The following is a 13,473-nucleotide window of genomic DNA, read 5'->3' as shown; positions in this document are numbered from 1 at the left end:
ATGTTATTTAATGAACTACTTAATATTTAGATTTTTTTGTTTACACACTAGACACGCTTTTTCAGTAATCTGAATTAAGTTTTCCTAAAAACTCTTAAATTTAATGAGCGTCCGCACATTACACTAAAAATCAAACAGCAGTGACATAAACGCATGAGACTTATTTACGAAAACACACAAAGGTTAAAAATTCCGAACTACCCCCTTGCTCTGGTAGTGCCTTTAATCTGAAGGGTAAGTGCCAACAGTTTAATTTATCCCTACCAACCCCTTTTATTCAGATATTCGAGAAGCAAAGACACATTTAATGTCAGTATACAGGGCTTTCGACGCCAGTCTGTTGGATTAGGAGGGCTTTTATGTATGCTAATTATATTCAGTTAGTAGAAGATGTATCGGAAGATGAGAGGCTTAGGGTGGGTAATCCTGTAATGAATTATGGCATTACATTCAGAAGGCCTTGACACCTGTGGAAGCATGAAAGGGTATTTATTTAGTATCCTTTGCCGAGCTTTAGCCGGGCTTTGCGTCTTTTGATATGTTCCCCATTTCTGTACATTTTAGTGTAGGTTGGTAGTTCAGTACCGAAATGTATTGCTGCTAGTGTTGTAAGGACAAGTAGGCTGCGGTACCCCGGTCTTACCATGCTGAGCCGATGATGGTGAGATAGCAATACTAGCATCTCATTACAGTGTACCATGGTAAAACATGCCACAATGACTGTAGTATCCTGCTCTTGTTAATGTTATGTGATTTACACCTCCTGCCCAGCCAGTGTTTGTGCTGTGTGCTCAATAGAATGTTGGAGTCATGATGTGCCTCGAAATGTTGGGTGACTGACCTCCTTGCTACAGACTCCTTTGATGCAGATCAATGCGCCAACTTGGGGAAACAAGAGGCTCTATTCAACCACCAGCCCTTTGGCCAATGCCCTGAAACCTCTGTCTGAGGGGCTCTTTGTCATGGTGTGCATTTCAGTCAACCTGGGTAAAATGACTAGAGGCCAGCCAGAAGTATTAGGCATTCAAATGGTCACAAACACTACATTGCGATGTTTGTGACTGTAAACATGCTATTCCTATGCCAGGTGAGGGCAGTGAGTTTGGGTCCTGCAGTACCCGGCCTGGTGCTCGTTACTGAGCTTTAGAGGAAGGTGACACAATATTTTTATTGTCTAGACAACGATGGGAATTGTGGGTAAAACGTGTGATCAATTTACCCCGCACGCTTGCGGAATTTAGCAGTTTTCCTGTACCTTCGCGAAATTCCATGTAGCGTAAATCTGCGAGGTTCGTCCACCCCTAGTTCATACTGTAGTCTGTTATTTTAGGAGGATCACTTTATTTTTATATCTCAATAAAATAAACTCATTAAATTAAAACTCATCCGTAATTAATCCCTGGGTGGAAAAATGCAGCTGTCAGCCCGCCTCTTTTCTCAAATAGCTATGTTATAAATGTTACAATTTTGTATGAATGCGTTAATATGCTTAAGGTTATTGTATTTTCAGCAGCATTTCTTATATATGGTAGCACCTTTTAACACAAAGTCTCCAGTTAATTAAAGGACATTATTATTGTAAAATCCATAAACAGCACGCTCCGTGCACAGATATTTCTTTGCTTGTGTATAGTGTTTCCTTTTGTTTGGAAAGTGGGAGTCCTCACACTTATAGACCTATTCGTGGGAGTTCCCAAAGAGCCGGTACAGATATACTGAATGAGGCTGCAGACTGAGTGTTTGCCTTCAGACACTCCTGAAACCAGCGCTTGTCGAGGATCAGCTTTTCTGGGTTATAAGAGCTTCTGCTAGAAATAGATGCCACCTCCAGTTTATTTCTACTGCTGCAGGAAGGATTCTAGTTTCCCGAGGACGGTGGGTTTCTTCACAGCCAAATATGAGGACGCATGTGTTCACAGACTTGCTTGTAAGATATAGAGCCGCTACACTAGCATTTAAAGTGAAGGACTATAGAATTCTGAAGCTCTTGTTCCTCTCCCTGGACTATCTTTGGCGCTTACTGCGGTCCCGGTAAATACCGACCCCACAGCTTCAGTGTTTAACAGCTGTGCAATTACCAGTCCACACCATTTTGAACTTATTTCCCCAGGCTGGGGCATAATGGCGCAATACCCGCTCTTGTCCCTGTTATGTTATGTTATAGAGGAATTTGTATCACGCACAAATACTCTAGAGTGTCCTGGCGTGCAAATGGGATGTAGCAGGAGGAGGCACAGATACTAAGTCAGCTGATTAAAAAGAAAAGTTTTGAGTTATTTCTTAAATACGAAAATCCTGGATGTGCTGAAGATCCACAGGAAGAGAATTCCAAGCAATAGCTGCTTTGACGGAAAGAGACTGGCCTCCCGTCTGCGCCCTGCGGAACCTCGGTATCACCATTCGACGTCGTGAGGCTGAGCGCAGAAGGCGTCCGGGGATATAGAACGCGAAACGCGTTCTGATGTAGGAAGGACCTGAATCATGAAGGGCCCTATGAGTCATAGTCAGAGCTTTACAATGAACTCGCTGGGCCACAGGAAGCCAATGTAAGTCGCACAGTTGCTGCCGAACGCTGGATCTCCTAGAGATATTAAACAGGAGTCTGGCCACAGCATTCTGTATGATTTGGAGTTTTCTTTAGTAAATAACCCGGTATGCCGATGTACAGAGCATTGGCATTGTCGAGGCGGGAGAGAATAAGCGCCCGGGCAACCATTTCCTTAGCAGTTCGTGGTAGCAGGGGGAAGAACCTTCTTAGAGCTTTGAGGGTGCCAAAACATACTCCAGTAAGTTTTTTGATTTGGTCATAAAACCGGAGATCTTCACCAAACCAAACCCCTAGGTTCTTCGCTATCCCTGGTGTGGAAATTGGAAGATGAGGTATTTGCCATAGTTGAGTACTGTATTAGTGAAGAAAGCTCTTTTTGCCTCTTTTGTTCATCTGGGAAAGAAGGCCTTCATTCAGGTTCTTCCTGACCTGGTGGGAAACTTACTGTTCCTCTTTTTTTCTGTTGAATCTCTTTGCACAGATTCTGAGGGGTCGGTAGAATTGCAGTTTCCTAGTGGTGTACTTATTGAGGGATAACGCATTTGATTGATTTGTGTTGATTTTGTTTAATCCCGTTGGACGTGTTTACATGTTTCCTAGCTCCAAGAAGTGCACAGCATATTACTAAGAACACTTTTATCATACCAGGAGCATATTATACATGCATTTATTAACTTAGAAAAGTAAAATGTGTCGAAATTTCAGCCCAGAGACTTCAGTGTGATGGGCGGCACAAAGGCAGGAACATGTAATTTGGACGGAACTAGATACCATAACATAACATGTATTTGTAAAGCACACGTTCACCCCTTACGGGGTATCTTGGGGCTGAATGACAGATGTTTATTGTTACCCAACTCAATGGTACTCATTTTATCGACCTTAGTTGGATGAAAAGCTGAGTGGACCTGCCGGGATTTGAACCTGTGACCATGAGGTCGAACACAGGCCCCTGAGTGTAAGCATTAGTTCACTGAGACACCAGATACGGCGGCATTCCACAGGGATATTTTGCCAATTTGTTACACTTATTACCAATCTGATGTGGGAGAAGTACATCGATCCCCCTCAGGCTCAATATTTTGATCAAATGTCAGAGCTTCTATTAGAGCCAGAGTCTGTTTGAAAAGCTGTACCTAGCCACTAGAACACATATACTCGCAATGACGTATGTCTGCAACAGAGCAGATTTCTTATTAAATTGTTTGGCACTATTCATCTGCTGACTGCTGACAAAAAAACTTTGCTTTAAATAGACTACTAAGATTTTGGACAAGTGTTGGTTCGCCATTCCATAAAAGACGTATTTTTGCACATTATTTTCTATTGGAGAACTTTAAACCCTTTTTGACTTTAGTCCCAGTGAATGCCCATAAGTAATAACATTCTGTGCCATAATGGTTATGAATTTTGCTGATGCATAATTCTAGAAGACTATGAACAACGAGCTCAGATTCTGTTTTGGAAACAGCTTGTATATTTCCTCTCTACCTTTTAAAGATATTGGTGTGATCCTGAAATAATGAGGTAGATCTGATTGCAGGAACTGAATAAAACAAGATAACTTTCCTGGAACGTATTTTTGAGGCTTGGTTTGACCTATAATTTTCTCAAGAAAAGCAATTTTGTTGCACTGTTTCATCATTTTACTTTTGGATTTGTTCTGGCCTTAAGAGTAATCAGTCAGCAGTTGAATATAAATGACTTTTACCTTCTGTTATTGCGACTTGACATTTTGAAGCATCTGAGAGTTCTGGTCACTTTTGTTGTGTGCTATATTTAGATTGCACTGTTTCTGAGGACGTAGCCCTGAGCTGCCCGACGTGTAATTGGATCTCATGCTTCTATGGCTTTGTGCACAATAACAATGTCCTGAAGTTATGCAGTGGTCTTTGTTATCGGGAATGAACTACAGTCCCCATTTTATTCTGCTTCCACAACTTCTCTTTGGTCTGTGTTTGCGATTTGGTGTAAATATTTTTTTAAAAAACGACTGAGGTGGAACAATAAATTAGACCAGAATGATGCTGGGAACCCTTGTGATGTACCTGAAGGTACAGCCACCAGAGGGAAGCAGCTCTAGTTTGCTTTTCTCTAGGCACTCATGACTGATGAGTAGTTGGGTGTCCTCCTTTCCACACGCCTGGAAGGCCACACATTTTGACCAGTTGATCTTGCAGATTGTGCAAAAGGGGTATACGCTACCCTTTCACATGATGCTCACACTCGGGCTCTCCCATACCTGTTCGGACTTTTCAAAGCAACACCTACTTTTTCTGCGGCAGGAGGTGGCAGCCTTGGTTCCGATGAGCTTTGGAGTTTGTGCCAGAGCAAGATTTTGGACAAGAGTGCCATGCCAGGAAACTTCCTTGTTCCAAAGGAGAATGGCAGTCTTTGTCTGATCCTGGACTTCAGGGTCTTGAACATCTTCCTTCAGACAGAGAATTTCAAGATGCTGACCCTAACTCAAGTTCTTTTGGTGCTTGAATTTTGAGACTGGATGGTGTTACTTGACTTCCAGGACGTGTATTTCCACATACTGATGCTGAAGTCTTACAGGAAGTACTTATGATTTGTGGAGGGCAAGACCCAATACAAGTTTGCAGTGATTCCTTTTCAACTAACATCGACCTCACAGGTCTTCATGAAGGTGATGGCGACAGCCCATCACAGAAGGCCAGGTATTCCAGTTTTTCAATACCTGCCAACTGACTCCTGGAATCCAGGACTTCGGAGAGGCATCTGATGTCCAGGATAGCGGAATTTGCAGATCAGTGTGCTCAAATTGAGGACAATTTGTCTAACGCTCAAGATAGCTCTTCTTTCTCTTCACGGTCGTTCAGACCAGCTCTTGACAGACAACATGAGCATGTCGTCGTAGATCAACAAGCGGGGAAGTCGGGTCCCAACTACTTTTTACAAAGGCGCAGAGGGTCTAGTCTTGAACACACCATTACGAGATGTGGCGTGTGGCAAATCATCTAGCCAACTGTCTGAATACCAGAGCCGATGACCTGAATCTGGCACTTTTTGCACCTTTTCCCCCAACAAGCTTGTACACATAACCAAAGTTACTTTCCTTCCTAAGGTGGTACATCCCTTCCATCTGGGCCAATCAGTCACACTCCCTTCTTTTTTTCACTCTGTCTCATTCCACAAAGAAGGATGGAGAGCTGTATGGGCTGGATCTGAAAACTGCAGTCAGCGTTTATATTTTCACTCATCAGATCAGGCTTTTCATCAAGTATCTACTGTGGTCTTGTCATCTTCTCTTCTAGTCTTAGACCTACTTTGTCAGTGTGGATAGCTAAGGGCACCTACCCTCTCTCATGGACATCTATCTTCTCGTAGGGACACCTATTATATTTGCACATGGGGTGACTTGAAATCAGGCTCTCCTAATTTTTTGCAAATAGATTATATAGCTACTGTGGTGAGTGTTCAAAGTGTGAAACTATACAACCCATCTTTGGTTCCAGGGCATTACATGGTCCGGATCCTGCCTGTCTGAGCTCTGCCAGTGCGAAAACAAATGTTTGTTCAGACAGGACCCACTTGTTATGGCCTCCACTCAGAGGAATTTGAATGTCGGCAACAAACCAAAATAATAATAATACAAAAATATAATACAAACCCAGAGTGACTGGCTTCGATGCATCATATAGTGACCATTATCATAATTTGGGCATTAACATAGTTTTGGACCATATCCCTGAATTTTGGGGGATTTTTTTTAAGTCTTCACTGCAGGTGATCAAAATCTTCATTATTAGAATCTTTAAGGCTAAACATGTTTCTAAACCTGCATTTAGTAGCATATCTGTGCTACAGTCACAGTCCTCCCAATCACCAGGCACCTGGTAAATAAACACTGCTCCTTACCACTGCCTCTGCTCAATTTTGGTTCACTGCATGCACAGCTACAAGAGTGAGATCTAGGCTGCACATTCTGCCTGGGGCGTAGCCGTCAGTAGTGCAACAGGGTGATAAAGTACAAGAAAGATCAGTTGGACCTGGCCTGGCCACCCAAATCAACCAGGAAAAGAAGAAAAGGACCATGCTGAAGAGGAGGACAAGGAGGATGATGATTATGACCATAAGTACCAGCACTGTGTGTATCCCAGGAGAACCAGGAGTCTAAGGGGAGATGGACGATCAGGAGGAACCAGTGAGCCACCAAAATGTTGAGAACCAGAACCACCAGTAGAACCAGGCCAGGACCTGAAGAAGGACCAGGACCAGGAATTGGAGGAGGAAGAGCTCAAGATGATGAGGATGGTAGTCCAAAACCACCATGATGACCAGTAGGATCAGAACCAGTGAATAAGTGCCAAAGAGACTTGGAGAATCAGGAGCTCCAGAAATTTGAAAACATGAAGGATCAAGTCCAGGTGGACAAGGACCAAGAGAAGAAGGTTAACCAGGCACACGAGGTCCCCAAAAAGGCAAGGTCCAGGACAACCAGAAGGATCGGGTATGGAGGATCCCAAGGACCCTGGCCCACAAAACAAGTGGCAGTGTATCTATCTAGAATATCAGGACTCAGAGTATCAGGATTAAAGGACAAAGATAAAATGGACCAAGAGTTTGATGACTAGGACCGGGACCGCCAGGAAGCCAAGTACAACTGGACAGGACCATGACGAGGAAGACCATAACTAGTAGCACCAAGACAAGGAGTAATACCTTGTGGAGAAAGAAAAATGCCTTCGTTATGACAAGTGCCATCAGGACCAACATGAAGAAGAGGTCCACATTCAGTAAAAACGAGGCATTCAGGAGGACCAATAACATGACCACCAGGAGAATCAGAAAAGAAGAGCAGGACACACAGCACCAAAACATAGAAGTCGAAAAGGGTAAGGGAGAAGGCCAGGAGGAAGAATAAGTCAGTGAAAAACCAGGAGGAGTGGCACCACAAGGATGAAGAAGCAACCTAGAAGGAAGAAGACTAGAAAAAATACTAGTTGGAAAACCTGGAAGAAGAGTGAAAGGACCCCGACAACTTGGAACACCGAGATCACTGCAGGATCAGCAGACCATCACAAGGAGAACCTGGAGGATAAACAACAGAAGAACCAAGACTGGAAGCATTAGAATACGACCACCAGGCGGAAGGCCAGTAAGGAGAGAGCTAAGAGGATGGCAAGGACCACCAGGATGACTGGGTGCAGTAGAACCAAGATGCTCTGGCCAGATGAACAAAGAGGATCAAGGTTAGTCCACTGTAAGAAAGCAGGGAAGCAAGAGGATCAGGATCAACTGGGATAAGAGAATGAGGACGAGGAAATCAAAAGTGATTCTAAGCCACTTGTATTAGGATACGCCTCTTGTATGTAACTTAGCACATTGTCTGCCTGTGCTTGATATCGTGTAAGCACTTCATCTACCTCACATTTCTTGGCACAATCATGCTTATGGGCCATGGCCTCGTACCTGGTTGGGAGCCCTTCTAGGAGCCTCATACATTATATCAAATACCCAGTAGATTTTTCAATCACACGCTGCCTGGCCATGCATGTTTGCTCTTACTTACAACCAATTGAGACAAACTAAGGTAAATTGGTTCAAGGCCACACTAGTGTTGTAACCTCTCAGTGGGCAGCAGTGGTGTAATTGATGAGCTAAAAAATCTAGAACATCAAAAATGACGTAGCTCACCATGACCTCTTCATGGATACACATGACCGTCGACTATCTTCCAGTTCTGCAGGTTTAACGTGTGCATATATTGTGTGGTAAAATCTGGAAATGGGCTATGGTAGTATGTACAGCATGATCTGGAAACCCATAATGCTGAGGGTTTTTTCAGGCTGTTTAATGTCCCTTTCAAATGGTTCAAGGATTGTAGAACCTGGGTACAATAGATTCAAAGTAGGGACTTGAGGATAATAGTTAGAACTGGGCTACCATTGTATCTAGTTAAATAATGTGTTCATTCATTGCATTGTTCGGTCTTTAGTAATAGCATCCCCATGAATTCCTGTCACTGTTAAAAAGAACGTTTTCAATGTTTATACATTTTTATTAAAACAGGGTTTTATAGCAAGAATATTATGAAACTTCAAAATAATTACATTTTACTGATCCTTTGGTTGCTACACATTTGTTAAGTATTGATTCTGTCCTTTTTAATTGTGAAAGGTATATTTTGGTTCTTTAATTGTGCACATTTTGTACTTGCCAACACCTTTATCTTTTTATTGTTGTTTTGTTTCAGTCAGGAAGAATTGACAAGTCATACCCAACAGTATGTGGCCACACAGGTCCAGTGCTTGACATCGACTGGTGTCCACACAACGATCACGTTATAGCAAGCGGCTCTGAGGATTGTACAGTTATGGTAATCTAAAGAACTTTGCATTTCTGTTCTTTATGTCTCTGAACACTGTATTTGTATTTATTATTGTAGTTTATTTTGGCAATAGAATGTGGTTTCCCAAAGGTTTCCAGACACATGGTGGAAACCAGGACTTCAAGGCATCCAGTTCCTGTCACCAAAACCTCAAGAACAAATCATGTTCTTCCAGATGGAGTTATTCCTATGTGATGTTTTCATACAAGACAAATAAGAAAACATTACACTAGTGAATCATCGAGCCTTTTGCTTTTGGTTTTTCTGAACCTAGCAACGCTGAACAATAACATGTCCACTCCAAAGACATGTATTTGTTTTTATGGTCTGGCTTGACAGCTCAGCAGTTGCCAGAAAATGATGTGAGATTCATCAGGAGAGGGTCTTTGGCTCCGCCCATGTGTTGGGCGCCAATACTACATGTTTTGATTAGGCAGAAGTTATGTACTTCCACAGAAAGCAGTGGTTGCCCGCAACACAGCAGTGATACTTTTGTTTATGTACCCAGCTGCGTGTTCTTGAATTTTCAGGGGTAGACACTTGACATTGTAATGCTGTAAAGGATTATAGATAACTAGATAATTTATGGTGTTTTTCTCTGGCAGCAGCACAGGTGGGAGGAGGGCAATCTTTAACCTACATGGATTTTTAAGTGTGGTTTGATAGTGCAACTGTAACCTTACTATTTAACCTGCATCAGTGTTATTCTACGGTTCTCTGCTTCTGCACAAATACATTTCCATTTCCATTGCCATGCTATTTGCTTGTAATGCTTCACATTACCATACAACATTCCTTTAAAGCCAGATCTATTTGCATTGCCAATCCTTGTTACTCATGTGCTCCTGAGAAACTTACTGTCCACGTGCACACAAAATAATCCTAGTCACATAATTTCGTTCGGAGCTCTTAGCAACCTTCAAAACAATTGCTAATTTCTCTCTACCTTTTTTTCTTGTATATGCATAGGAGACAAGGTGTTTGACTAACTCTCATTTCTGTTTACAGGCCACCATGTTCGTGCAAACTGAATCCTTTTCTCCCCTCAATAGCATATTGTGTTCCCTACAGCTCTATCCTATCCCTGTGATTGTCAGTGTTACATAGACCCCCTGAGGTATCTCATTCAACCATGGGCTCTCCAAACACTAACATGCTGGCGAAGCATTACTCAGCAGATCACATCCCCTGCATGTGATTATTTTCCTTCCATATTCAGACCAGGTTGTCACTCTTTGATCTTGGATTAAATGCTACCAAATTTGTTCTCATGAACAGCCTGCCACTGCAAGAAATATCAAAACATCAATAGCTGTGGTGGGTTTCACCCTCTCATCCGCCATAAAGTTCTATATTCAACAGCCATAATCTAGCTCAGAGTAGGAAGGCTACCCATCAAAAAACTGTCCTCCCATGCTGAATCTTATTGAACAAACCATATCCTTATATGGAGTTGGTAACATCACACTATCTATTCCACCAGTCTTCTTTAAAATACCTCTTTCTGACCTTAGCAGTCTTTGACTAAGGGCTGCTTTTTGTTTTTCTTTGTCCACAGAGCTTGGAGCTTCTACACATCTCGCTGCTTTTTTAAGGTTAGAAAACTGGCACTGCTTTTATGCCCATTGCAGACTGCATAGTAGAACCTAATGCAAGAATGCACCTGTAAAAAAAAACACTAGGCTTTATTGGAATTCTGGAATTTTGAGGTAAACTTATTCAGCCCTTTTCTTGTAAATTGGCAGCATCTTTTCTTTCCCACAAAGGGTACATTCATAATGAGATAGAGGGCTGCAAACAGAACATCCCACACTAGAACCAGCTGAGTCACATGCAGTGATGTGCTGTAGCAACCCACCTGTCGACAGAGGGAACTAAGATGCATTTCAGGACTACATAATGGAAATTCTAAGAAAAACCTGAAAGCAGTGCTTTCTTTAAAGATAGGGAGGAGAGCTGGTTATTAACTTCTACTGTCTAGTTCATAGCCCTGTTCCCAAATTACACCCTTTTTTTAATAATAGACATTTAACTGTCAATCACTGTATCTTCCTTAAATTCTTTAGTAACTGAAATGACTGCTGCTCAACTCAAAGGTCGTCATTTCATAAACCAGTGTAGAAAGACACAATTTGACCATCCAACATGCGTAATAGGACAGGTCCCACAACACTACATGTAAAACCTTTGTTTATAACTACATCACATGACAAAACATCTTGGAATAAACCATATTTGCAGATAAGCAGAAAGTAATTGGATAGTTGTCACCATTTGTCATAGTGCAAGTTAGTCATGCTTCTGGCAGAGTTTTTGTAGGAAATACGTTTTATTTTAAGCCAAATTTGCAAAAAACTTTCCACGAAAGTGCATCCACTTTGGGTTCTTCATTGCAAGTTTTGTGCAGATCTGTTAAGGGGCGGGCAAAAGAAATGGAGGGGAGGGGTGATGCCAAAAAGAAAAGTGTGGTTTCCCACTTTCATTCCCAACGCCTACTTTACTCTTCAATACAGGAAATATAGCAGAACAGAAATACACTTAACTTGGAACAAAGTTAGAAATGTACTCAAAGATTGTGCTCTTTTTGATTTGGTGTACCTTTGCTCAGTAGTTTAGGAAATTAGGGAGGGAATAAAGAGGTTATATTTTAGGTATATCTGGAATGTTAATTTGGGATATCCTCTGATTCAGATTCGTTAATTTGGCTGGCTGCAACATTGATGGAAAATATTGCATCCGCTATCAGAAGACCTCAGGACTTGATTCCCAAGTTTTAAAAAACTTAGGTAAGGACTCACAAGGGTGCAAGGTGATCTGTGCTGACCCTCAGTTTCATGTGGGCTGTCTTTCATCAAAACGAAAAAATCTAAAGCTATTTGTACGATCCTCATCCAAGTGATGCCACAGGATCTACAGATCTATGGGCCTTGCTGGGATCAGCAAATCCCATTGAGGCCTGGATATCTGTGGATCTGAAAATACATTAAAAAAAGAAAGAAGGAACTGGCTGGAGGACAGACCCTGCTGCCAACCCTCACTGCGCAGGAGGGGTTGGCTGCTCGCAGCAGGTGGTTGCAGTGACTGGCCAGAGTTTAATCCCTGCAGCAACCCCTACTCTGGAGGGTCTTGAGCTGTGTGTAGAGGGGATTGGTCTTCCACAGCAGGTGTGTGCAGGGCCCTGCAAAGTCAGAGTGCCACGGGGGATGGCCATCAGCAGTGTGTTGGGCGCAGTGTCTAGCCTTTGACCATGCCTTGTGGTATATCCCCACTGCAAACAGATGAAGGATATATGCAGCCGTGGTTGGTCACTTGCACAGGTTGGGCTCACAGATCTGCTGGGTATGGTATAAGATCAAAAAATTCACTGAAAAAACAAAGGTTGAAGTAGGGTTAGCCTGGAGCCCTGAACCGCCCATCCATATAGGCAAACATTTACTTCTGTTAGGGTCTGGCATTGAGATCATATTCTTAGGTTGAACCAGAAATATCCGAAACATTCAGGTTCTGCTCCTCCAGATGGGTTGCACTGGACTCTAGTGGCTGGGTGGACACCTGCCAAAACCAGATAATTCAACAAATGACAAGAGGGGCTTTTTGCGCTTATAGTGTTCCTATTAGATGAATAGTCTATCAGGCTTAGTACTGCTCAAAGGTTGAGATACAGTCCCTTGTCAAAAACTGTAGGAATAGGCAAAAAGAATTCTGTCTATATAATGAACTTTAAACAATTCTCTTCCTGAGCAATTACCAAAGCATTATCTTAGAATCTGCCAAAACCACATTCAGTGACAGCTAGCCGCACCATTTTTCTACACCTTCTTGTCTCTGAAAAAATGTACACCTCAGTAACTGGCTTCAGCATCCACCCTAGAAACCCAGGTATGACACCACAGAGGTGTCCGTCCTTCAAAAGCGTTCAGAAGTCCTGAATGTAAAGCAGCAATAACAATTCATCCACCCTAACAAGGGCACAATATATGCCAAAGCTCTGGTCCCGGGGCACATCCGGATTCCCAAAAAAGGGCAGTTTGTCTTGGATGGAGGACAGATATTGACCCTTTTACACCAAGTCCTTATAGGGTCAGGGATTCAGCCCTAGCTTCCTCCCCATTCCCACGACTACCACCCAGACACCTTTTCTGTCACTACCGCTACTACCACACTAGCATCCACGCATGCCACACAACCCTGACTCAGAACCAGGGAGCCCTTACTACCACATGACCCTTATGAATAGCCCTTTAGGCCCAAGGATGGAGATGATCCATGGGATGACTAAGTAGTAGACACCCAAGATAACCCATATCCAGAGCCCTACCTTGTCAAGCCATTTCCACCAGATGATACTATTGTACACCATGCAATATTACAAAAGGTTGCACAACATCAAGAAAAGCTCCACACAGATGAAGGTGAGAATGATGCCCTGGTTGAAACTCTTTCTGATGCTGAAAATGTTGGCCTTTACCCCTCACTGCTTATGGGTATGCTCACATCTGCCTCAGACAACTTCAAGGAGCTGGTGAAAGTCTAGGTGGTTACTTATATTCTTACAAATTGTCCCTGACTG

General features: G+C 42.6%; 1 protein-coding gene across 3 annotated transcripts in view; it reads left to right on the top strand.

Moving 5' to 3' along the window:
• LOC147659582 (coronin-1C) overlaps window positions 1-13,473 on the top strand; it is a 525,938-nt gene that overhangs the window by 387,796 nt on the left and 124,669 nt on the right. For all 3 annotated transcript variants that reach the window (XM_086951627.1, XM_086951628.1, XM_086951629.1), the window contains exon 3: window positions 8,769-8,891. In XM_086951627.1, the coding sequence (XP_086807753.1) occupies window positions 8,769-8,891 (123 nt within the window). The remainder of the gene's footprint in view (window positions 1-8,768; window positions 8,892-13,473) is intronic.

Source organism: Lissotriton vulgaris, unplaced genomic scaffold, assembly GCF_964263255.1.
Source record: "Lissotriton vulgaris unplaced genomic scaffold, aLisVul1.2 SCAFFOLD_475, whole genome shotgun sequence".
NCBI classification, from domain to species: Eukaryota; Metazoa; Chordata; class Amphibia; order Caudata; family Salamandridae; genus Lissotriton; species Lissotriton vulgaris.
Note: the sequence above shows the minus strand (reverse complement) of the source record. Positions and strands in the feature narration are given on the sequence as shown.